General features: G+C 42.5%; 1 protein-coding gene across 1 annotated transcript in view; it reads left to right on the top strand.

Moving 5' to 3' along the window:
- The window catches only part of LOC306968193 (fibronectin-like), a 66247-nt gene extending 42632 nt beyond the window's left edge, over positions 1-23615 (top strand). The window contains exons 36-70 of the mRNA XM_079563516.1: positions 23-117; positions 1485-1653; positions 1956-2219; positions 2597-2691; positions 3044-3212; positions 3514-3777; positions 4319-4413; positions 4833-5001; positions 5105-5191; positions 7108-7299; positions 8528-8800; positions 11497-11611; positions 11722-11798; positions 11877-11966; positions 12767-13033; positions 13166-13282; positions 13629-13793; positions 13936-14091; positions 14949-15062; positions 15179-15448; positions 15633-15844; positions 16656-16743; positions 16870-17055; positions 17177-17266; positions 17890-18081; positions 18260-18349; positions 18506-18611; positions 18689-18911; positions 19017-19187; positions 19296-19434; positions 20170-20340; positions 21064-21189; positions 21682-21788; positions 22072-22191; positions 22895-23615. Of these exons, the coding sequence (XP_079419642.1) occupies positions 23-117; positions 1485-1653; positions 1956-2219; positions 2597-2691; positions 3044-3212; positions 3514-3777; positions 4319-4413; positions 4833-5001; positions 5105-5191; positions 7108-7299; positions 8528-8800; positions 11497-11611; positions 11722-11798; positions 11877-11966; positions 12767-13033; positions 13166-13282; positions 13629-13793; positions 13936-14091; positions 14949-15062; positions 15179-15448; positions 15633-15844; positions 16656-16743; positions 16870-17055; positions 17177-17266; positions 17890-18081; positions 18260-18349; positions 18506-18611; positions 18689-18911; positions 19017-19187; positions 19296-19434; positions 20170-20340; positions 21064-21189; positions 21682-21788; positions 22072-22191; positions 22895-22966 (5336 nt within the window). The 3' untranslated portion in view covers positions 22967-23615. The remainder of the gene's footprint in view (positions 1-22; positions 118-1484; positions 1654-1955; positions 2220-2596; positions 2692-3043; positions 3213-3513; positions 3778-4318; positions 4414-4832; positions 5002-5104; positions 5192-7107; positions 7300-8527; positions 8801-11496; positions 11612-11721; positions 11799-11876; positions 11967-12766; positions 13034-13165; positions 13283-13628; positions 13794-13935; positions 14092-14948; positions 15063-15178; positions 15449-15632; positions 15845-16655; positions 16744-16869; positions 17056-17176; positions 17267-17889; positions 18082-18259; positions 18350-18505; positions 18612-18688; positions 18912-19016; positions 19188-19295; positions 19435-20169; positions 20341-21063; positions 21190-21681; positions 21789-22071; positions 22192-22894) is intronic.
- Positions 23616-26989: the final 3374 nt, after the last annotated feature.

Here is a 26989-nt window from a genome sequence, read left to right as displayed (position 1 = left end):
TGGGAAAACGTTGTGATTGTAGCTCTGCCAATGGGAAACGGTCCTCAGTTAAGCACCGACGTGACTGACACCTCCATCTTGGTGTCCTGGACTCCTATTCCAAACATCGGATACAAGGTGAGACTGATCAATCGATGATGAAGCTCTATGCCGATAATGCTTGGGATATAAACTTTTTTAATTGAGAGATTTATTTAAAGATTAGCATATTTTCTAAAGATATAGGCTGACTAAAAAACTTGGACTAATGTAGCAAAAAATCAACTGCCCCCTATTCCAGATGTGAATGGCTGGAATATGTCTCACACTGGGAAAACTCTGACCAGGAACATAAGGGGCCAGATCTTGTGACTGGCGCAGTCCGTGCGCAACTCTAAAAGCAACGTGGTGCACGCGCGATCCTGTATGTTGCTCTAAAGGCTGTGCCACTAGGGAGAGGGCTTTATTTAAGAAAAAGAGGCCGACTGAGGCGTGGTTCATTAGAAGCAGCACTTGGAACCGCTCTTCTGTGGCAACCTTCACATTATGTTCCTCTTTACCTCGCACTGCCTTGTCTTCTTCCTTAGAATTGACGTCAAATTGAAAACAAAAGCGAAATTGCCTTGAAAAGTCTGTTTGAGCGTAGGTTACGCACAGGCTTACTCTGATACAGCAGATCATTGTGCACACCCCTAACACCAAAACAACAACAGTTTTCCATAAATAAACCACACATGCCTTAAGTGCCACAGCACCACGTCTAATCTGCGTTTTAAGGAGACATTTCCATTGTGTGTCAGTCTTTACCTCCTGATGATGCTCCTTGTGTAGCCACAGCTCAGTCCAAAAGAAAGAAGCGCATTTTACTTTATTTTAATTCAGCCGCTCCAAGAATCCTGCAGCTGTAACGGAATTGTTCCAATACGCTACAGTTTTCTTGCAACTGCTGCATAACTCTGCAACTCCTCCACAGCCGATATGACAGTTTCTGATAAATTAAATCCTGTACATCTCGTAACTTTGCGCATTCGAACGGTGTCCAACGCGAGGCTGCTGCCTCTCTGTCCCGCCCGCTCATCTTAGATCTGCAGTGAGCGGCTGCAGCAGCGGAGGGACCGTTTTATTCCTTTAATCTTTATTAAACATTGCGCGCTACATCGCAAATGTTACTCGTTTACAGGAGAACCCCCCCTCTCAACCCACCGCCCTCCGCAGGTCTGGGGAAAGCATGGGGAGGGGGCGGCACCAAAACATCGCAATGCGAATCTGTCCCCCCCCTCCTGTCCTGCCCACTTTTTGCGCCAGGTATGACACTGAAGATTGCAAGGAGCGCCACCCGTCTGCGTACTCGTCTTCTCTACAGCCTGCGCTATGAACCACAAGATCTGCTCAAGGCTTTTTGACCCTTAGCCTTATGTCCATCTCTTCTTCATGACTCTCTCCTCTAACCTCTCACTCTCCCCCTCAGCTCCTGTCTAACTGTTTCTTCCTCTTTCACATCTCAGTTGACAGTGCGTCCCAGCCAGGGTGGAGAGGCGCCACGGGACGACACCTCAGACTCAGGAAGTATCTACATTTCTGGATTGACCCCTGGAGTGGAGTACACCTACAGCATCCAGCCAATGTTGAACGGACAAGAGCAGGGCACCCCGGTTACAAAACGAGTTACAACACGTAAGAATCACATGAATATATGACTTTACCTCCCCTTCCAAAAAGAAAAGTTGTTCAAAAAGCAAAATACTGCACCTTCAGAAATGTAGACTATGTATAAACTGTCACGTCATTTTTCTTTGCTGCTCTGTCTCCTCCCACTGATCTAAACTTGAGTCTAAACCAGGGTCAGATAAGCTTAGCTTTGGTATTGAGATCTATGTTTTGTTTAGGTTATAGATAGAAACTAAAGAAAGACTATTTGGAAGAAGTTTCAAAATCAAAACCCCCTCAACATTTTGCTGCTATATTTTCTCCCCCAGAGCCCGATGCACCCACAGACATCCACTTCATGAACGTCACAGAGGACAGTGCGGTGATGCTGTGGTACGCCCCACGAGCCAAAGTCACCGGGTACCGTCTGTTCCTCACCATTGAGGGTTCGACTCCCAAACAGCTCCTGCTCCCAGCCCGGCAGACCCAGTACATGCTGGTGAACCTGAAGCCGGACACAAAGTACACCACCACCCTGCACTCAGAGATCGACAACACTCTGAGTGAAGGAGAGTCCGCTGTCTTTACCACCAGTGAGTAACTTGATCATTTATGAAGCTAAGCAATTAGGCTCACTATTGGGCACATTTCTTCCAACTCTGATGAATGAGCGTAAAAATGTTAATACAAGCAGAAAAATGTCAACCTTTATTTTCTGTGATGACATAAATAATACCAATGTTTTGTGTGTACACTAAAGAGAAGACCAGAGTAATTACTTTTTGTGGGAATATGCTTTAAATAATAATAACCCAAATGTGACCGTGGCTCAGATGGTAGAGCATATCATCTCATATCTGGAGAGTTGGCGATTTGAATCCTGGCTCCAGCAAGTGCAGACTGTCATTGTGTCCTTGGACCATTATTTTTATCATTACTATTATTAAATGGGAAGACGTTGTGATTGCAGCTTCACCAATGGGAAACGGTCCTCAGTTCAGCACCGATGTGACCGACACCTCCATCTTTGTGTCCTGGACTCCTATTCCAAACATCGAATACAAGGTGAGACAGATCAATCAATGATGAAGCCCCATACCGATAATGCTTCGGATAGTGAAAGATTATGACATTTTCTAAAGATACATTACATTTTTGGTAGCATTGCGTTCAAACTGTATTGCTTGGGTGAAACGTTTTGGATTTCCTTCCACAAGCTTTTCACATTGTTAGGCAGGAACTTTGGTCCTTTCCTCCAAACAGTCCTGGTGTAACTGAGCCAAATTTGTCGGCCATCTTGCGTGCAAACAAAAACATTTCTAAAAAATGTCCATCTCTTCTTCATGACTCTCTCCCCTTACCTGTCTCTCACTCCCTCCTTCCCTGTCTCACTGTTTCTTCCTCTTTCACATCTCAGTTGACAGTGCGTCCCAGCCAGGGTGGAGAGGCGCCGCGGGACGTCACATCTGACTCAGGAAGTATCTACATTTCCGGATTGACCCCTGGAGTGGAGTACACCTACAGCGTCCAGCCAGTGTTGAACGGACAAGAGCAGGGCATCCCGGTCACAAAACGAATTACAACACGTAAGAATCACATGAAAAAATGACTTTACCCCCCCTTCCAAAAAGAAAAGTTGTTAAAAAAGCATAATACAGCACCTTTAGAAATCTCCTCTGTGTATAAAAGGTGATGGTCATTTTTCTTTGCAGCTCTGTCGCCTCTGACTGATCTGAATTTAGAGTCTAGACCAGGGTCAGATTAGCTTAGCTTTGGTATTGAGATCTGAGTTCATGTTTTCCTTAGGTTATAGATAGAAACTAAACTAAAGACTATTTGGAAGGTCAAAACCCCCTCAACATGTTGCTGCTATATTTTCTCTCCCAGAGCCCGATGCACCCACAGACATCCACTTCATGAACGTCACAGAGGACAGTGCGGTGATGCTGTGGTACGCCCCTCGAGCCAAAGTCACCGGGTATCGCCTGTTCCTCACCATTGAGGGTTCAACTCCCAAACAGCTCAAGCTCCCAACCCGCCTGACCCAGTACACGCTGGTGAACCTGAAGCCGGACACGGAGTACACCGCCACGCTGCACTCAGAGATCGGCAACACTCTGAGTGAAGGAGAGTCCGCTGTCTTTACCACCAGTGAGTAACTCGCCACATATTGTATCGATGCACTGCATTCCACAAAAACAATCTTGGACCCACAACCGTCGAACCCACGACCTTCCGATCACGAGACGCCCCGCTCTACCAACTGCGCCACCGTTGCTAAAGCAGCGCTTATACTGAGGCAGGCGAGCTACACCTTGGCTTCAGAAAGAGAATAAAACCTCCTACTTTTACAAACAAATCAGTCATAATCGATGATATAATCACGCCCTGAGCTAGTGCCACATGCACGATCACGTATGTCCCATGTTGCGTTTTGAGTTGCGCATGGACTAGGTGGAAGATCTGGCCCATCCTCTCATATCTGGAGGGTTGGGAGTTTGAATTCTGGCTCCATCCAGCAAGTGCGGACCGTCACTGTGTCCTTGGGCAAGACAGTGGGAGTACTATAGCTTACCACCATCCAGTATGTGGTGAATGAATAATGTCTACAGTTTAACGCTTTGAGGAGCTTGTAAGTGTAACTACAAGCCATTATTTACTATTAATAAATGGGAAAACATTGTGATTGCAGCTCCACCGATGGGAAACGTTCCTCAGTTCAGCACCGACGTGACCGACACCTCCATCATTGTGTCCTGGACTCCTATTCCAAACATCGAATACAAGGTGAGACAGATCAATCGATGATGCACCATAACAATAACGCTTTGGATATCAACTTTTTTAATTGAGAGATTTAGTTAAAGAGACCAGATGCAAGTTGGTCATTTTATACTCACTACTGTCACCTCAGGTCTTACGCGTAACTGCAGTCTCTATATTAAGTTCGTGCATGACGGCACTTCGGACCCAAAGTACGTTTTTGAGTGACAATACAGGATTTTAGAGCCAGTTGGGGTGAATAGGTCTGGGCTCATTCTACGCATTAGGACATGGCCGGATTTTCCTGGGAAAACTTTGACAAGGAACATAAGGCTTTTTGACCCTGAGCCTTATGTCCATCTCTTCTTCATGACTCTCTCCTCTTACCTCTCACTCTCCCCCTCAGCTCCTGTCTAACTGTTTCTTCCTCTTTCATATCTCAGTTGACAGTGCGTCCCAGCCAGGGTGGAGAAGCACCGCGGGACGTCACCTCTGACTCAGGAAGTATCTACATTTCCGGATTGACCCCAGGAGTGGAGTACACCTACAGCGTCCAGCCAGTTTTGAATGGACAAGAGCAGGGCATCCCGGTCACAAAACGAGTTACAACACGTAAGAATCACTTTACCCCCCCTTGTTGTTGTTGAAAAAGCATAATACACCACCTTCAGAAATGTAGTCTGTGTATAAACCGTCATGTCATTTTTCTTTGCAGCTCTGACTCCTCCCACTGATCTGAACTTAGAGTCTAAACCAGGGTCAGGAGAGGTCACCGTGCAATGGAGTAGCACCGACGTGCCAGGTATGGACCAAAATTAGCACAAATCCTTTCTTGCCTTTGTACAGGGTTTCCACGGGGCTATTTGTGCCAAATTTATGGCCATAAATGTCATTAAAAACCTTTAAATTGTACTCGCTGCTGCCTGTTTAAACACTTTGTAAAAGACCTGCCTCTGGTGGGTCGGCTAGTACTACAAGTTTTTTTCAAGTGGTGCACAAACAATTACAAACCAGCACAGTAGCACACTATAATCATTATTAAACACACTATGCACATTTTTAAATGAAATTTATTTTCACTTTGAACAGATATACAAGACATGTGAGAGAAGACTGAAATAAGAAACAAACTAAACCCATGCATTTTATATATATGTAGATGTCTAAGGGTTAGCAGGTTTTAAATCTATTATAGAAAACGCTATCTCAATGGCCGCCGCCTGGGCGCCGCCATGTTTATTTCCCATACCGACTTTGAAGCTAAGCAGGAAAGTGCCTGGTTAGAACTGGGATGGGAGACCGTTCCTCCGATGCTAAGCAGGGAAAGGCCTGGTTAGGACTGGGATGGGAGACCGTTTGGGAACACCAGGAAGCCTGGCGACAGTACTGAGTGTGTGCGTGGTTGGTGTTATTACATCCGCGGCCCCCACCTGACGAGTCCCACCGCTCGCGGGCATTGGCCACGGGTCCTTATGGACCGCGGTGCTGCTGTCCGAGGACAACCCGCCGTCACAAAAACGCGAGTGCACGAGATCTGACTGCCGTGCGTGTGCGCGCGTACAAACAGGGCGATGTGTGTGTGCGTGTGTGTGTGTATGTATGTGTGCGCGTGCGCATCCAAACAGGGCCATGTGTGCGTGTGTGTGCGTATGTGTGTGTGTGTGTGTGTGTGTGTGTGTGCCCAAAACCTGCTCAAACACGAGCCTCTAATCAAACGCGCTGCTCCGACTGATTTATCCTCCGTGTGAGTAAAAGCGAAAATGACACTACAACTTAACGAGCGCATGGCCTGCACTGCGTAGTTTTTTTTCTTTTTATCTTTTTTTTTACTTTGCTGCTGTACCATTTGTTTTCTATTTTGCTTTCACGTGTTGTGAGCCCAGAGGTACATTTTATTCTACAGCAGCTTGGAAAGCATTGCCAATTTTATTGTAAGGTTATAAATACTGTCTAACAACGATCATTAGGCTATTTCATTTCTAAACCTACTCATTATTTTTTGGATTGTAAACTACCGTGATGCACCAAACCACGGGTCCTGCACTTTGAACCAAAGCGTTAGAGCTGAACCCCTAATATTTATCCATAATTATTCCACTGTCTCTTGAATTCTATTCCCTGAGTTTAGCGAAAATATTGTCGTTGTAGTTTATAAGAAAGGAGCACGGGTGCATCAAACACTCCAATTGCAGTTTGTTTGACATTTTTTTTTGCATTCATTATTTTACTCATTTGTAGTGGCCATAGTTTTTGGCATGGGTTGGGAACCACTGGTCTACAGCTGCACTGTGTGACGGGTTGGACATTTCTTTGTAATCACTCATAATCTCAGAATATCAAATGTGGAGACTAGCGAGGCCCGGCCGAAGGCCGGGTCTCAGCTAGTATATAAGACTGAGGAAACAGGATATTTTGTTGTTAGCAAAGGATGTTGTACTGCCTGGATTTTTTTTTTTTTTCATATTTGCAACTGTTAAAATTGCAATTCAGCTCAACAAACTGCACTGAATATATTTCCCAGTATGAACCATAACATTTACATTTGAAGAATTCATTTGAAAAAACAAATAAGTGCCATTGAAAAAACTCAATATGTGCTTCTTCTCAATTTCTCCTTAGGGCTATACTAAGGGAAACCTATTTCTACCTAGTGATACCCAAACAGATTGGAAAATTATAATAAACGTGTCTAACCTTTCGTTTTCCTTCTGCTCGTAGACATCACCGGCTACAAAGTGATGTGCACTCCCACTAACGGCCAGCAGGGCAACAGTGTGCAGGAGTTTGTGAAGGCGGGGCAGACCTCGTGCACTCTGGATAACCTCAGTCCAGGCATCGAGTACAACATCAGCGTGGTCACTGTGAAAGACGACATGGAGAGCACCCCCGTCTACACCACCATCACACCCGGTGAGTCTGAGGACAGAGTTTAAGTATAAGGAAGAGGTAAATATCTCATTCCTTTATGGGGACAATTTATAGTTTTTTAGCAGTTTGGCATGGTAAGTAATTTACTCAATTTTAATAACATCATAACAATTGTTCTTACAGCATATTAACTGTTTAGTAAGTCTGTATTTTAGTAACAACTTGCTTTGTTGTCCTATTATACACAACAAAAGAAGCTATGAGAAAGAAACACATTAGTAGTTCTCAGCTGGTGGTCCAAGATTCAAAAAGTGGAGGTCGCCTCTTCAATTAACGTTAAACTAAAAATGAACCCAGTTATGTCTCCTTGCGAAGAGGAGCTGGAAATATTAATCTTTTACATGGGTTATGGATGTAGTAACACTAACAGCTACCCTTTTTGGCAAACAAACCCCATGTTTTAGAAAGAAAAGACAACAAACCCAGGAACTTCAAACAAATATGAGCCATATAAGGAAGTAATTAAAAGATATTCATTTATAGCTGTCAATCAATAACCATTTGTATCGATGCGCTGATGACTTGTATGTTGGCCATATAAATAACGGCCTTTTAATGACTTCCCTGTGTCTGGGTTTGTAGTCTTTTTGTTATTTAGATTTTGCCCTAATCCCAAGAGCACTCTGTCTCTGGCCAGAAAACCACAATTGCAACTTGAAGCTACAGGCTAGCGGGCAAAGCTAACTGCGGGCTAGCGCCACTTAAACAGTATTTACAGCCAAGTTTGAGTGAAAAAAAGTATTTCCATTGTGTAATTGGATGTACAATATCCCTCTCTTCCTTCTCCTTTTCTGTCAGCGTTGTATTTACTCTCATGGACAATTAATACGTTAACAAAATTGCAACTCTCTACGACACCTGCGGTTGTGCCTCTAGGGGCATGACTTAGTTAGTACTGCTTTAAAAATAAATCCTACACTTTGTAAAAGCAAATCTATTCATCAAGCGTGAAAAACAGTTGAGAACTACTATCGAATGCTCTGCTAATGCTGCCCTTGCTATAAACAATCATAGTCATCAATGGCAGTGACACATTGACTGACACATTGTTTGCGTGTATTGGGGAAAACATTAGATCTTCCAATAGTTTGACACGCTTTATCAAATGCTATTGGAAGTTTGTAGCAGTAATCCTAACCCCTGCTCTGCTTCTTCTCTTTCTCCGCCTTTCCTGTGTGTGTTGTGTGTCACTTCGTACCCCTATAACCAGAAGTCCCACAGCTGACCGATCTGTCCTTTGACGACGTTGGCGACACGAGCATCAGCCTGCGCTGGTCTCCGCTCAACACCACGGCTGTCACTGGTTATAGGATCACAGTGGTGGCAGCGGGAGAAAGCGTGCCCATCTTTGAAGACATGGTCCAGCCCACTACCGGGTTTTACAGGGTCTACGGACTGGAGCCCGGCATTGACTACGACATCAGCGTGATCACGGTGACGGAGCATGGAGAGAGCGAGCCCACGACGCTGACGCAGCAGACGTGTGAGTAACACAAGTTTACACTGGGGTTTTGAATGCAATACTACTACGTATGTGCAAGTATGTCAGGAAATGTGTAATCAGAGCAGAACATGGTAAGGGTGCAAACAAGCATTATAATAGAATAAAGAGATACCTTACTATGGACGATGAATAAAACACTTACAAAAAGAGGAAGCAACCAGTATAGATACATATAAATAACAATTTGGCAGTGCAAAGAAATAGTTTACAGATGTTAACAGTCATAGTTAGAGGTGGGAACTTCTGGGGGCCTCACGATTCGATACGATAAGCTACATGGCTCACGATAACGATACACTGCAATAATCGATATATTGCACAAAGATAACCTATGATACATCACAATTCATTCACCTTTCACATGTTATTTTCATGTGCTTTGAACCCCGTTTTCTGAACTAAATAAGTGAATAAATGATCCCTGACTTGGAAAATGAGTCATTGATTTGTCGGTGATGTCACTTAATTTACATAATATATTACTGTGACAGTGTTTGATCCAAGTGCTTAAAACTGTATCGCTGCCCTCTGCTATTCTGACTGACATTGTGGGCCTTTATTGACTGTGAAAGCATTAGAGCACTGCTGCCTCATTAATATGCATGACGTCACCAAAAGTATTGATATTGGAATTAAAAGGTATCGTATCGTCCAGCAAAATATCGGGATATATCGCAAAATCAATATATTGTCACACCCCAGTCATAGTGACGATGAAGTTTAATATTGCAATCACATATTACTTTTTTTGTTGTGCCGTTTCAATTTCCAATGATTGAAGTCAAAGAAATATGGTCTTGGATGGTACAAGCTGCGGCACCTTGTTCAAATTAAATATTGTTTTTTATCGTGATTGTCCAGTTAAAAATCAGAATTAGCCACGCACTTTATGTTACCAGATCCTACGATGAAATACAGTTTACAAAATGACTGTCTCTACTAATATCCCAGGACCTCTACCCAGGCAAGTCTTGGTCAGTTCTAGTCGGGCCAACACTTGTAAAGCTCAGGCTCAGAACTGGTGCTATAATATCCTCAAACTCCACCATTTTATTTGCAGAAACTCACACATCAAACATATAATACATATTCAATTAGTGTAAACTTTCAAAATTTCAGGAAACATGTGGCTCTATCTTGACCCTTCGACTTACCACTGAGATCATACCTAAGTGTTATCTCTGTATTTGCTTTCTTTATTAACAATCCTCATGTGTGTGAACGTTGTCCGTGTGTGTTGTATAATCAAACCTGGTCCCCATTAACTTTGAGCTCTTAAAAGGCGCCCGTTAAGTTTGTTTTTGTAATTGTGCGTCATGCTGCGTTGTCAGTGTAACAATTGAGTTACGTGCGTATCCACGTGGACAACATCTGGTTTGAATTGAAGCGTTTTATCGAAGAGAGGCTCATTTTCTCCCCTGGTGCTTGCTCTGCTTGTTCACCGGCTTTTTAAGAGCTTGTTAAACATAAATCTTATCTGACAAATACAGAAGATGAAACCTCCTTTTGAAATAGGCGTCGTAATAAAGGTTTATCTATCTTATCGTAAGCTCAATTCTGTGTTGACCTGTTTTAACCTCTTACCCACCACCATAACCAAGTGCATTTTATCCAGTATAGCTTTACCCAAATCTAAAAGGTTACAGCCTATAGGCCAGTCTATCGCCTCATTTGAAAGCCAAGACCTACAAAACTGATCTAAACGGATCTTTTTCCTTGCGTTGTTGCCGTGTTGTCATCTTTTTTTAGTCACTCTTTTGTTGCTTTTTGGGGGCTCTTTGTATTGCATTTTCGACCCATTTTTGTCACTTTTTTGTTGCTCTTTTGTTGCGCTTTAATCGTCGTGTTCCACTTGTTTTTGTTGCAATTTTGTTTGCTTTTTTCGAGAAGCCTTTAGATTTGGGTATTGTCGAATTGGAGAAAATGTGCTCGGTTCAGGTGATGGTTGAAGGGATATTTCAGGATTTTTGACATAGGGCCTGATTTCCTAGTTATCCAGATGTATTTATTTTTTAATCCATGCTGTCCTTATATTTGAAGAGTTTGGTGGCGCAAGGGTAGTGCTAGGCTAGCGCATATCTATGGTAACTAGTAGCCTGCAGTATAAACCTCCTCAAAATCATCGGGTAGTCCTCCAAACGTTGCCATATCTGATTTGTAGAAAGCTCCTTTGTGAATTCCCCATGTGGTAATGCCATCCGCAGGTAAACAAACTACTGTAGATCCGGGAACCTAGCAGATCACCCCGCCGCTGCGTAGCTTACAACCAGGAAGCTGATGCTGCTCAAATATAAGTTCTTTTAAATGCAAAATGGTTATATTTCGAAAATTATTCTATCAGCACAGGCAATTATATTGGTAGTCTGGTGTCATAAGTGATTTGCCTCATGTGCACTGTGCTTGGGTCAGACTGTTTTTAATGCAGGCTACTAGTTACCATAGACATGCGCTAGCCTAGCACTAGCCTAGCACCACTAAACTCTTCAAATATAAGGACTGATTGTATCAAAAAAAAAAAAAAATCTCCAGAAAACAACAACACTGGATAACTAGGAAATGAGGCCCTATGTCAAAAGTCCTGAAATATCTCTTTAAGTAAACTCTCATACTGTTTAGTGGACAAACCTGCAGTGCATTTCTGTGCCCTTTTAACAAAGATTTTTTTTTTTCTTTAGCCGTACCTGCCCCGACTGATCTGACCTTTGGCCAATCTGGACCCAATACTTTGGCGGTCTCGTGGGTGGCGCCTCACGTCCCAAACAGGGCTGACATCAACAGCTACTTGATCAGGTAATAAAAATTAGCCATTTTCCCCGTAATTCCAAAATAGGAATCTGTTATGGAAGAATGAATTAAGAAACATGTGGCTGTTTGACCCTAATGTGATGATCTGTCTTCAGGTATCACCCCATCGATGATGAAGACGACAACACCGAGACCAGCGTCGGGGGCAATGAGAATAGTGTTGTGCTCAGGCGTAAGTTTTAGTCATACACAACATGTACATACTGTATGCCAATTTGGTGTGATGCGTTATTTTGATTTATTTCCACAGATCTGATTCCAAACACAGAGTATCTGGTCAGCGTGGTGTGTGTCTATGAGCAGAGAGAGAGCTCCCCTGTCGTTGGCACCATGAAAACGGGTAAGTCATTAAATAATACCCATGAGTTTGTTGGATACTTTTAATCTTGACAGTCTATTCTTGGTATAGACTTGCCACTATTTGGATGAAACTCAAAAATAGAAGAGCATTGACATTTTCTTAGGGCTCTCAAAGTTAAAGCAGAGCTATGTAACTCATGCCCCTAGAGGCCAGAAGCGTCACTGCTGGTGTCGTAGCATGTTGCGTTTTTTGTACTATTAATTGTCCGTGAGTGCAAATATTATGCTGACAGAAAAGACAAAGGGAGAGAGGGATATTGTACATTGTGCCACAACCCAATTACACAATGGAGATAATTTTTTTCACTCAAACTTGACTTGTTAATACTGCTAAAGTGGTGCTAGCCCGCAGTTAGCTTCCCCGTTAGCCTGTTAGCTTCTTCTTCGTGATTCTATTAGTGTGTCTTGCGCCTCCGGGTCGGAGCAGGGAAAGGTGCAAGTGTGGTTTTCTGGTCAGAGACACCGGGGGAGATGAAAGACCCCCCAATCATCGCATTAACAATATAGATCATATAGATTCATGAAAAAGTTGTAGTTTAAAATACAGCGTTTTATTTAGGCTTAGTATAGGCTTAATAGCATTAATATGGACTATGATTAATCGTGATCAAATTTCAAAACTATGATTAAAATCGACCCTTTTTTTCTTTATTCAGATCAAAGTTTGTAATCCAAGATACCTTTGTCTTTGTTCCAAAGTTTGAAAGCAAAGAATTATCCACCTTTTTGAGAAGCTTGACTGTTTTACTAACATTTTACATCTCACACATCTCTCCTCAGCTTTGGATACACCCGTGGGCCTGCGTTTCTCTGAGATCTACACCACTTCCTTCACCGTCCACTGGCTGCCTCCTCAGAGCAAGATCACAGGCTACAGGATCCGACACCAAATGTCCAGCGGAGGCAGGACCAAAGAGGAGAAACTGCCCCCATCCCGAAACCACTTCACCATCACCGGACTGGCCCCGGACACAGAGTATATCGTCAACATCACGGCCGTGAGCGGGACCAAGGCGAGCGCACCCCTCGGTGGAAAACAAAAGACAAGTACGTGCTTCTAAATCTGTGGTTTCTAAATCAAAAAGTGACCCTATAGTAATCCCCTGGCCCCGTGCTGGGAAACATCGTCCATTACTGACCACAATCACACCATTTATATCTTAATTTCTGTGTTTGCAGTTTCTGATGCCCCCACAGACCTGACAGTTTTGGATTCGACGCCCACGAGCATCACTGTGCGCTGGGACGCCCCTCCAGTCACTGTTCGCTATTACAGGATCACACATGGAGAGACTGGTAAGGATGCTCTAAGACAACTAGTTTCAATGTCTAACACTGATGTTTTAATGACTGTCAATAATCTTGGTTTAAAAGAGGTCAAAGATGCGTTCTGCAAGTACCACTGAACAGAATGGGCTTCTGGTGTAAAGCTTCTTTTAAATCACACATACAATTTACATAAAAGGAATCATATTTGAGAGTGCAAAGTGCTATGGTTTCCGTAATAGCATTTGGCATACAGCATTTTGTTGCTGTGTTAAAAGTCTGTGGATTTTTCCTGTAATTCCATCAAATCTTAGGCAGTTTTCAGACTTGCAGTATAATTTATAGCATAACCATAATATGTGAAATGTATTTTCAGGAGGCCACAGTAATCCGAGGGAGTTCACTGTCCCCGGATCCCAGTCCACTGCCACCATCAGTAACTTGAACCCTGGCACTGACTACACCGTCACTGTGTACGCTGTGACCGGACGCGGAGACAGCCCGGCGTCCAGCACCCCCATCTATGTCACGCACAAGACAGGTACGCCCCAGTAGCCTTGACTTGGATGCATTTCTGAATATGTTTTGCCATGCTTCCGTCTGGTTCTTTCAAAGACTTTGTGTTAAGGTACATAAAGACTTCTTTGGCTGACGACTGACTTGAGTTTTGTTTTGTCTTGCAGGAGTTGATTCTCCCACCGACATGCAGGTGAAAGAGGTGAATGACCACAGCGTCACAGTCAGGTGGACTCCCGCCCAGGGTCCCATTAAAGGATACAGAGTCACAGGCAAACCACGGAATGGACAAGGCCCGTCTTTCACTGAAGTGGTCGCTCCAGGTAAGATCTCTATCAGAAATGCTTAGGCTAAACATTTTCTAAAGTGTTTAGCCCAAGCATTGGCTGTAGGAGTCAGTGGTCAGCTATTAATTATTGTTGCTGCTACAATAAACTAAACATGGGCCTGGATAAAGCTCTGGCACCCTCCTAGATTCTCATGGAGTGGGAGATCTTGACAAAAACGTTGGGGGATCTTTCTCTATGTGAAACTGACCAAATACTTTTTTTCCCCACTGTATATATAAGCCATCAGAACTGTGCACAAAATGGAACGAAAGCGCCTTTACAATCATCATTAACCCCTTAACTCCTACCTGAACCGAGCACATTTTCACCAGAGACGAAAACAATGATGAAAATGTGACAAAAAAGTGAGAAAACTTTGACAAAAAAGTGACGAAATAATGACAAAAATGTGACAAAAAATAAATTAAAAAATGACAAAAAAATTTACAAAAAATGACAAAAAATGTGACAAAAATGTGACAAAAAAGTGACAAAAAAATGTTGATGACGTGAGGAAAAAGATCCATTTAGATGAGTTTTGTAGATCTTAGCTTTCAAATGAGGTGTTACACTGGCCTACAGGATTTGGGTAAAGCTGAACTGGAGAAAAGGCGGTTCAGGCGGGAGTTAAGAGGTTAATTAACAATTGGTCCTACCTCTTAATCATGATTTCTTAAAATAGTATTGGAAAGAAAAATTTAACACAGGGTTACCGCGGGGCATTAAAAAGCAATTGTGCCACAATCAAGGCCTTAAATGACATTAAAATATTGGATTCATGATGCGTATGTGAGGTATGTGTGATATATTGATGAATTGGTTGATTACATTTTCTTGTCCTGCTTTCCCAGACCAAACGGAGTTCACCTTCTCCGGACTGATGCCTTCTTCAGAGTATATTGTCAGCGTGTCTGCCCTGGGACGGGATGGAGAGAGCACCCCGTTGGTGGTGAATGCTTTGACAAGTAAGGAATGCTCTCTGGGAGGTTATACATTTATTATTTCAGTGTTTATGCTCGGCCTGTGTATTGTTTTGTACGCCTGACTCTGATCGTTTAATTAATTTGTGATTTCTGCTTAGCTATTGATCGTCCTAAGGATCTGAGCTTCTCCGATGTGGACTCCACCTCACTCCGCATCACGTGGGACAGTCCTGAGGGCGTCGTTACCTCCTATAGAGTCTTCTACGCCAGTTCAGAGGAAGGGGAGAGAGAGCTTTACCCCGCCCCGAGAGGAGATGCCGAGTCTGCTGTCATCTACGGCCTTCAGCCCGGCACCGAGTACACCGTCAAAGTGATCGCTCTGCATGACGACACGGAGAGCACCCCTGTTATCGGAGTACAGGCCACACGTATGTAAAATCAGTATGTTGTGAGTTGATGTGTAGAAGGTCTCATTTCAACCTAGTAAAATAAATTCTTAGTCAGATCCCAATCCTTGCTATGTTTTTTTGTATAGCTTTCATCCATTAAATTGCATTTATTAGTTGTATTCACTGGTCTAGTTTAATAATCATTGTGTTTTGTCCCACGCAGCCATCTCTCCTCCCACCAACCTGCAGTTCTCCCAGGTCGGCCCCACCTCCTTCACCATAAGCTGGTCTGGGACGGGACAAGGGAACAGACTCCCTGGGCTGACTGGGCTGACCGGGTACCGTGTGGTGGTCAACCCCAAAAACAAGAGTGGACCGACCAAAGAGCTGAATCTAGCCCCCGATACCACTCAAGCGCACGTCTCTGGACTCATGGTGAGTAGAATAAATAACACCTGCTTTAGTAATGCATTCAACTGTAGTGTTCTGGCTTGTATTGTCATGATTTACACGCAGTTTAGACATAATTAAGTCCAATTTAGGTCGATTTTAGACCATTTTAAACCTGCTGTTGTCCTGATTACTCTAGGCCTGATGGCACTTGGAAGGACAATGTTTTATAAGGGGATGAACACTGTCCACTGTCCCATTCTCAGCAGAAAAATCGATTGTCAAAAAGAAAAAATTAAATGATTAATCATTAATAAGCAATATTTATTACAATTTTAATTGCTATTGCTGGTGTTTATAAACAAATTTGCTATTTGATTGAGATTGTAGTTGTGTTATTACTCATGAACTAAACTACGTGTTGATTCGCACAGTATGTTAATTTTCAGGGCTGGGATGATACAGTTTTGTCACGATCCAATAAATATCCCATTTCTTTTACAGTATTACAACAAACTGCTATATTTTGACCCCCAAGGAATATAATTTAAAAAAAGTTGAGTTTCCTGAATTTATAAATGAAATATAAATCAGTCTGCATTTTAAAAGTCTGCCTCTTTTGTTGAAACCAATCAGCAACAAATCTGGATTTGACTAAAAAAATGGTAAAATAAACGTGTTTATATAAGAGTATCAAAAATATTGCAATACATAGTTTCCAAGGCGACACACATACAACAAGGAAGTAATGTGATATATTGCAAAACGATATTTTGTCTAAGCCCTATTAGTTATTGTCAAATTTTGCCCAAATTGCATCATTACCAGGCTATCCCTTTTTTTTGTTCCGATATAGATTGCAACTACATATGAAGTCCACGTTTACGCCCTGAAAGACTCTCTGACCAGCCGAGCAGTGCAAGGAGAGGTCACGACCGTGGAGAGTGAGTCTGTCATTCTTTTGTCAAGATAGAAAATAACTTTATTACTGTACACACCTTACTTAACTCAATTTATACTCATAGAATTACACCATCTCACTATGTTCCCCTCCTCCCTTGTATATCCAGGCATCAGCCCGCCCCGTCGTGTGCGTATCTCAGATGTCAACGACTCTGCCATCACTCTGACCTGGCGTTCCAAAACCGAGACCATCTCAGGGTTCCTGGTCGAAGCCACGCCCACTTCCCCCTCCTCCACATTTACACCCATCCAGAGGACCATCGGCGCAGACTCGAGATCGTACAGCATCACAGGTCGGCACATGCCTCGTCATATTGTCATTTTGTTAACCATGAAAGGAGCGTGCATCGTTCTAAATCACCCCCCTGCTCATTGGACTGCTGTGGAAACTCTGTGTTTCTGTGTACATTGTAGGACTTGAGCCAGGCACGACTTACAAGATCAACATCTACACGCTGAAGGGGAACGGACGCAGCGCTCCTCTCACACTCACAGCCACCACAGGTAATAATGTACAGCCCTCAGACTCTCCAACTAAGTGTTCAATCCCCAAAAGCAGTAGCTATAGCATCAATACCCCATCACTGATACCTTACCTTTATGTTTATATATTGCCATTGTGTTTATCAAATGCTATTTCATATTGAAAGACAATACTTGGCAATATTGCATTGTCTGCGTCTAGCTGAGCGTCAGGAGCATGTTTGGTATCGAAATGTTAGTCTCTAGTTGCTCTTGTGACAGATACATATTTAATCTCTTAACCCCCACCTGAACCAAGTATATTACCTCCAGTTCAGCTTAACCCAAATCTAAAAGCTTCTTGAAAAAAGCCTCAAAATGGAGACGAAAACGAGGATGAAAATCCAACGACAAAGTGACAAAAAAAAAGTGGTAAAAGTGCGACAAAAACACGACTACAGAGCGATGAAATGACAACAAGAAAGCCACAAAAGAGCGACTAAAAATGTGATGATGAAAATGAAACAATAAAGCCAAAAAAAAAAAAAAAGATTTAGAAACGCTTAAAAAATGCCACGACAACTTGACAAAAAAAATAAGTTCTGTTAATAGTGGCTTGCTTTTACTCGGATTGTTAATGCTAATGATGTATTTCCCTTCTCCAGCGAAACCCGTAGTAATCCCACCCACTGACATCCGCTTCACGTCGCTCAACCCCACGAGCATTTCCTTCACCTGGGAGCTGTCGCGAAGTCCGGGGGTCACCGGGTACTACGTCACCTATGAGGAGGTGGGAGGACTGCCCCGAGAGCTTACTCCCCGACCACATGAGGGACAGAGCTACGCCACTATCAATGGTGCGTATAAGTGTCCAGATTGAACTAACTGATCTGTACATGCCCAAACATTCTCAATCTGTCCTCTCTTGCTCCATCTCCAAATATCAGACTTTCAAAGAGACTTACTGTTGTCCAGGGATCATAGAAAAATCCACTGTACATTTTATTAATCTGCGTTTGTCATGTTTTCCCATAGGACTGAAGCCTGGTACATCTTACATCATCAAGATTGTGGCTCTGCAGAATGCTTTGAGAAGCTCACCGCTTGCGGGCAAAGCCAAAACCCGTAAGTAAATCATCTAGTTCATCATTTCCATACAGCTCCCAAAGCATCACAGTGTCTTTGTGTCTTTTGAATCGGCTCAAATAAACCAAAGAGTGTACAATGTCTATGGAAATGTGAGGGAAAACTGTCAAATTGATCATGTGATTGTCCAAGCAGAGCCAGCTCCAGATCAGATCCTGGTTCCTGAATTGCCCCGACTCCCTGTTCCCCACCGACCCACCAGCGATATCCTGGACGTCCCGGAAACATTCGATGACAGAATGTAAGGACGTCCAATTAAATAGAGTAATATAAGTTGTTAACATTTGAAGTAAATGTTTTGTGTCTATTTTTTTGTAGCCGTTTTGACGTCAACCACATACATTTGTCCGGCACCGGTGGACAGAGCCAGCCGGGCCAGCAGGGGCAGCACATTTACACCGAGTACCAGAGTCTCGGACCTAACAATGGATTAAATGGACTTTACAATGGGCCCAAAGAGGGACAGAGGCCAACTTTCAGAGAACCACTCGTCTACATCCCATTGGCAGGCCCCGACGGCAACAGAGTGCCCCTGGTTAAGGTAAGCTACAGTTTGTAATATGCTCACATTTTAATATCAATTAATACAAGATCAGCCATAAAACTTTGTAGGACATTAATGAATATTGTGTCATTTGTTCCGTAGGTGAGCGATGGTCCACTGCCTGGTCTTGCGTATGGATTCCCCGACAACGAGACAGAGATTCCTCAAGAGGCGCAGACCATCACCACCATCTCCTGGCAGCCCATCCCCCAAACGTCCGAGTACGAGGTTTCCTGCAACCCCCTGACCCACCTGGAGGAGAGGGGCTTCCAGGTAAATCAATACATGCCATAGTGAAGATTAATAAGCATTTTCCAGTGTCCAAATCTCAAGGGTATTCTCAAAAGCGTATCATCTGGCTAATGAATGTTTTCTTTTCAGATGCGTCTCCCTGGCACCTCAAACAGTGCCACGCTGATCGGTCTGACTTCAGGAGCGTCCTATAATGTTTTAATCGAGGCCATGAAGGGCGGTGCGAAAGAGAAGGTTCTGGAGGAGGTTGTGACTGTTGGCAACACAGGTACATGTGAAAATGTTATAATACAAATTAAATCTTTTAAGGACAACCATCTGCATCAATACGTTTGTAAGGTTTTAAAACACATATCTTTGGGAGTAAATTTATCAAGTAGCTTTGGAATGTAGATATTAGGTTTTACAATGACAAACCCTTTTCTCACACGCTCTCCTCGACAAATGTATGTCGTGTGTATAAATTATATAAGCACTCATTACAGAGTAAAAGCTTTGGAAAAACTAAAAGGGCAGATGATTGGTCAAGGCTTTAGGTTTGAGTATAGTGCCCAAAGTAGACAAAGGTTCTTAAAGGGGCTAGATGCAAGATGCCAATTTATACTCACTACTGCCACCTCAGGTCTTACATGTAACTGCACCCTCTATATTAAGCTCATGCATGACGGTAATTCGGACCCGAAGTAACAACTTTTTGAGTGACAGTGCAGGATTTTAGAGACACTTGTGGTGAACAGGTCTGGGCTCATTCTACACCTTAGGACATTGTTGGAACATGTAGGTGGAGGAAAATACACAATTTAAACTCTGTATAGTACCTTTAAGCCGTGGCAGCAGACTTGGTCCAGTGGGAGGGTTTTCAACTTGTAAGGGTACCACCTTTATTTATTAAAAAAAAAAAACTCTCAACTTAGTCAAAAGTTTTATTTAGCTAGTCCAACATCCAACACTTAAACCACATGGAAAACTCCCTGTTTAAACACATTTTGTCTTCTTCCCCCAGTTCCCGGAGACATCCCGCTCACCCCTGCCCCTCAGGACGTCTGCTTCGACACGTTCACTCACACGTATCACGAGGTGGGCTCCGAGTGGGAGCGCATGTCCGAGACCGGCTTCAAACTGTGGTGCCGCTGCCTGGGTCTGGGTAGCGGGCACTTCCGGTGTGACTCCTCCAGTGAGTGCGGCTTTATTCACCTACAGCAACTACAGCAACTGCTTTCATAGGATTACACAATAATTCTATGGGGTTTTAATATTGAGGAATTTATAGATGTGAAATTTGTGTTGAGACTTTTGTTTTGACTTAAATTACAAGACACAATTGCAATGGCTGCATTCATATATAAGAATTTTCAACCATTATTTTGTTTTTGGATGACTTTCCCTATTTTGACTATTTTATGAAGACATTTTCCTTTTAAAGACAAATTCATTCGATAAATTCCTGGATATTCTAATGCCTTATAATAAGTGTTAAACATGGATTAGCATGGGCAGTCTTGGCAATAATGTTGACGATTAATTAGTACATAAATTCACTTAAAGACATGTTAAAATTTCCTACCAGTGTGCCCATGTTAATATATGCTTAATAGCAACCAGAAAGTTGAACATTTTTAAACTAACATTTTACTAATTACTTAACAAAGGTCGTCTATTTTCTGTCAATTATGAATGTGTTATCGATGCAATTGTTGTATTGTTCCATTGTTTGTATGAGTCTTACAAATGTATGTTCTACTTTGTACATCGCCAATGACCAATTTCTCTTTCCCGTGTTCATTCTTTTATCTCCGTTGTGTTTTCTTTTGGCTTCTTTGTCCGTTTACCTCGTGTCTTGTCTTGCTCCTTGTCCGATCTCTTCTATTCTGTCTTTCTGTTTCTCTCACTTCCTCAGAGTGGTGTCATGACAACGGGAATAACTACCGCATCGGCGAGAAGTGGGACCGTCGCGGCGAGAACGGGCACATGATGAGCTGCACCTGTCTGGGCAACGGCAAAGGAGAATTCAAATGTGAACCGCGTATGTACTGCTACTACTACTACTACTACAACTACTACTGCTACTTTACTCACTCTAGACATGAAATTATACGGTGAAACAGCAAACCAAAGCTCCTTAATATAGTATTGTGTTGTGTGGTCAAGAAGCATATAGCACAGCAAGAAGATGTGGATTTTAGATGTTCTCCTTTTGCCTGCGAAGGTTTCATTTGGATGCTCTGGTTTTTTGTACCTATAATACACCACTAAACATGTGTGACAGGGTTAACTCTAGGGCCAGAACCTGACAAATAGATTCTGAATCTCAATGGGACTTCATTGGTTAAATAAAGCTCAATCTCTCACCCTTTAGCATGAGTATAGCAAAGTATCAGGTCCTTTTAAGATTTTACTCCCTTGAATTACCTTGGATTATTTAATAACCTTATTAGTATTTTAGTTTAAGTTTGCTAATTGTGTGCAGCATTAGTTATTTATAGTAATTGATTATGTATTATTTATGGTTTTCCAGATGAGTCAACATGCTACGACGATGGAAAGATGTACCAAATTGGAAACCAGTGGCAGAAGGAGTATCTTGGTGCGATCTGCACATGCACGTGCTACGGAGGACAACAGGTGAGATCCGCTCATGTGATATAATGTGGCTTTTTATTTCAGATACCTTTTGCACAGAGCCGTGGGAAGATAGTTTAGTTTGACAGTTCTGAGGGACAAAATTCACCCCAAAAACATTTTTCTGTGCATATTACCTACTTATTGATATTGCCTGCAGTTCGCAAACTATCCACCGGCACCTTCAGCACCCTGGGTTCCCACGGCCTTGCTCTTGCATTTTGTGAATGGTATTTCAATGCTTTGTTGGTTTGTTTTTCACTGTTTTCGTGCTGATTGATTTCAGGGCTGGCGCTGTGAGAACTGCAGGAGACCAGGAGTGAACACAGATATTGAGGCAGATCTACTTCAGCCCGTTCACACAGACGTCTTTGACCGATACAGAGAAAACGCTCTTAAAAAACTGGTGAGTGTCTATGATATATTTGTAGAAAGACAATATTATTTATAGTGTTTTATGAAATTGGCTTTACAGTGTCATTCTGGCCTCAATAATGAACTCATTGACTGCCAACCATTTTCAAATCAGAGAGCTCCCCACTGCGCGAGGTTTTTCGGGATTTTGACTGTTTTTTCAAGACACACAGAAAATTTAGGTCTAGGTCTATGTCAACACAAAACCCACCAAAAGAAAGATTAGACTCTCTTCTTTCATCTAAAAAAAGTTTGTTTGTACCTCTTTCCATTCTTTAGTAATCGTCCGTAGAAAATAGGTGAAATCACCCAAAATGCTGTTTTCTGACCAAAAAGCTGAGAAAACGAGCTTTTTGTAATCAAGCAAAACAGTGACTGTGATTGCATCCAAAGAGCCATGCTGCCGCCTAGTGACTCAATAAAAGAACTACAACAAAGATTTTAACACCAAACATGCTCAAGGCTTTGCTGCAGCCATTCCCATTGAAAAACCCAATTGACATCTATAGACGTCATTGGCAGTCAATGAGTTAATAAAAAGTGCTAAACATCCACTATGTTCTTTGATGATAATGGTATCGAAAAGTAAAATGAGCAATATGTGATCTAGCCCACTGAAATGTTGTCCAATATTCTCCATGCGTGATTTTGAAGTAAATGATGTTATTATCTCTAACCTGTTTTTGTTTCTGCAGAACATTCACTGTCCGATTGAATGTTTGAGGCCGGAGCTTCTTGCAGACGCACAGAGTCCATCAAAGAAGTGACAAAGATGAATGAAGATTACCAAGGCCTGACACTGTCCAAAACTCCAAACCACTTCACAGAGGAAAACTCATGGTGCTTTTATTCAAATAGGAGCTGACTTTTGCCTTGTAAAGGTTTTCCCCGTTCACACATTTCCGTGCCTTGTCACCAAACAGTGCCTTTTCTAAACAGTGCCTTTTCTAAAGTATTTTTGGCCGAATGTCTTGGCCAAAAGAAAACACGAAATTATTCAAGCACAAATCTCGCTGCTTCCTCCAGACTGCATTCCTTCAAAGCACACCACTATGTAAATTTATGAAGTTTTGCATCATTTTGTCCCCATGTTTTTGTGTGTGTGTGTTTTTTTGTTTTTAGGATATTAAAAACTGTTGCTGTCATCACATTTAAGAGTCTAGAATAAAAAGTACCGTCCAGATTATTACCAAAGGTTGTATCTGTAAATGTTAAAGTCTTTTCTATGGAAAATAAGCACTGATACTTTTGAATTAGTGTTAAATGATATTAGTATTATCATGCCACTCCATTTCAGTATGTTCGTTTGCCATCTACTGGTTAAATATAAAATCAACAAGACCAACTTTGACCAAATGCCGTAATTTCGTATTTTTTCATAGTTTTGGAAATTAAAATCATGAGTGTTTTTCTATTCTTTGTTTATTTATCCCGTTTATCCAGCATTTGTTTAATGCTTTTTGGGGTGTACACTTTATTTTTTAAACTTGTTTTGTATTGTTGGTGCCAAACTTCGAACTACTGTGGACTGAATCTTTTTAATAAACTGGAGAAAACCCAAATGTCGATGTTCCATGTGGTTTCTTTCCATGTTTAAGTATCATCAGCTGTTATATATTAGGCAGTTTGAATGTAACAGCTAGCTATCCGTTGTTCTTACAAGAAAAAAAGGTTCTTGACATGTGCATTTTTGGACAGAGAAGGACATGCACTGCCTGACCAAATAGTTACCAGAAAAAATGCTGTGTCTGCAGTGATTTTTTTATATTGTATTTTAATGTATTTTATTATATTTGCTGTGTGTGAGCAAGCTAAAGGCAAGTTTCTACCATTCGTGTGTAGGTAGACAATAAAGATATTCTATTCTATTCTATTCTATTCTATTCTATTCTATTCTATTCTATTCTATTCTATTCTATTCTATTCTATTCTATTCTATTCTATAAAAATAAAGACCCCTTAGCTCTGATTAAAGCTATGGGATTGTTTCAGAAATCTTCTGCAGGGAAGAATCAAGTTCTTCATAGAAGCACATCCCAAAGATGCTCATACTCCCTGAATCACTCTTCCACAATGTGAGCCTGATAAATCCTTTGCATTGCCATCTTGTAATATGCCAGTGCCATCACTAATACATTAATCGAATAGCCTGGTCATTAATGATGATGTTCAAGTACTTCTTCACTTTATTTCACTTTATTTCATGTCCCCGATGGGGCAATTAGTTTCGCAGCACACGATACATAAAAATAGATCCATAAAAACAGACAAGAAAAACAAAGATGCATTCATTCACCAGTTCAACAAGATGCCGAAGCGCAAAACCTTACAAAAACAGAGTCCTTGGCAATTTTTGTTCAACAACAGAACAAGAGAATACAACAACTTTTTTCCCTCATACTGAATTTGGTGCCTGTATACTCCCTTTATACTCAGGGTTTAGAGTGGAGATGGCTACAGGTATGAAGGAATATTTGTATCTGTTTTTCCCCACCAATGGAGCCCTAATCCTCGAACCAGATGGCAAGTAGCGGAATTCACCATGAAGAGGAGGAGCATCATTAGCCAGAATACTCAGAGCCTTCCGCGTCACCTGTCCAGAATACAGGGTTTCTCAATACTCAAGAACACAAGTACGTTCTCGTGTCGTCGGCAAGTATGTACTTGCTGAGCACACAAGAAGTATGGACTTGGGGAGAACGGGAGAAACGCATAACAGTTAAACGTATTGGAACAGTGCTCGTGTACTCGGGGCTTTCAACCAGCTGAGCTGTCACTTTAACCTGCGTGCGTTAAACTCCTCGGGAGAACGGCAGGAGGAGAAAAACATATATACATTGCGGTATATGCATATGCAAGTGTAGTATAGATATATACAATATACACTGCTCACAAAAACTTAGGGCACACTCAAAAAACACATCCTAGATGTCAATCAATTCGATTTTTCGGATGAAAATCTTTATTCATAGTGTAGGGCAATGTGTTGAGAACAAAATAACATAAGAATGATAAATGGAAATGAATTCTCAGCCCCTGGAGGTCTGGATCCAAAATTATAGTCAAAATCAAAGTGACAAATCAGGTCACTGGTTGATCCAAATTCTGTAGAAATTCCTCCAAACGAGTCTGTATCATCCTCAGTAGTGTGTGTGGCCTCCACGTGCCTGAATGCACTCCCTACAACGCCTGGGCATGCTCCTGATGAGACCACGGATGTCCTCCTGAGGGATCTCCTCCCAGACCTGGATTGGAGCATCAGTCAGCTCCTGGACAGTCTGTGGTGCGACGTGGCGTTGATGGATGGACCGAGACATGATGTCCCAGATGTGCTCTATTGGATTTAAGTCTGGGGAACCGGCAGGCCAGTCCAGAACATCAATACCTTCATCATGCAGGAACTGCTGACACACTCTTGCCACATGTGGCCTGGCATTATCAGGCATCAGAAGGAACCCAGGGCCCACAGGACCAGCATATGGTCTTACAATAGGTCTGAGGATCTCATCCCGGTACCCAATGCCAGTCAGGGAACCTCTGGCTCGCACATGGAGGGCTGTGCGACCCTCCAATGAAATGCCTCCCCAGACCATCACTGACCCACCACCAAACCGGTCATGCTGGATGATGTTGCAGCAGCAGAACGTTCTCCAGGCGTCTCCAGACTCTGTCACGTCTGTCACATGTGCTCAGGGTGAACCTGCTCTCATCCGTGAAGAGCACAGGGCACCATTGGCCAATCTGCCAATCGCTGTGTTCTCGGGTAAATGCCAATCGGGCTGCACGGTGTTGGGCAGTAAGCACCGGCCCAACGCCCTCATACCACCCTCATGGAGTCGGTTTCTGACCGTTTGAGGACCAACATGCACATTTGTGGCCCTCTGGAGGTCATTTTGTAGGGCTCGGGCAGTGCTTCTCCTGTTTCTCCGTGCACAAATGAGCAGATAGCGGTCCTGCTGCTGGGTTGTTGACCTCGGTCTGCCCCCCCCAGGTCTCCTGGTGTACTGGCCTGTCTCCTGGTATCTCCTCCATGCTCTGGACACTGCACTGGGAGACACTGCAAACCTTCTTGCCACAGCCCGAATGGACGTGCCATTTTGGATGAGCATCACTCCCTGAGCGACTTCTGTGGGTTGTAGATGCTCCTCATGATACCTCTAGTGGTGAGAACACTGGACAAATGCAAAAGTGTTCCAAAAATACGGTCCAAAGGATGAAGACAGGGAAATGGTCTGTGGTCACCACCTGCAAAACCATTCCTCTTTTGGAGTGATCTTGCTAATTGCCTTTCATTTTCACCTGTTGTCTGTTTAATTTCCACAACACCAAGTGAAATTGATTCACAATAAGCGTGGCTTCCTAACTGGACAGTCTGATATCCCAGAAATCTGACTGACTTGGAGTTACATTGTGTTTTTTGAGTGTGCCCTAAGTTTTTGTGAGCAGTGTATATATAAAAACATACTAAATGAACATGTTAATTTTGTATTTTCTACTATATTTTTGAGAGACTTCAAACAATCAAGTTAAGCTATTTCTAATAGAAGCACACACCTTACGATAGCCTTATTATTGCAAATGTGCTTTGCACTAAATGTGTAGTTTGGTTCTGGGCTTTGTCCTCCCGCTGATGCTGGTGCTCAGCCTGTGGAAGCTTAAGCCATGGCAGGAAACCGACAATATCACCATCAAAATTAAGTTAGTGCAATATTAACACTGCAATATTCACATGGGCACACCAAGGAAGAATTAAAAAAGAAAACAAAGGTGATGCAATTTGTTTCATGAAG

Source organism: Gobius niger (genome assembly GCF_951799975.1).
Source record: "Gobius niger genome assembly, chromosome: 9".
Lineage (NCBI taxonomy): Eukaryota > Metazoa > Chordata > Actinopteri > Gobiiformes > Gobiidae > Gobius > Gobius niger.
Note: the sequence above shows the minus strand (reverse complement) of the source record. Positions and strands in the feature narration are given on the sequence as shown.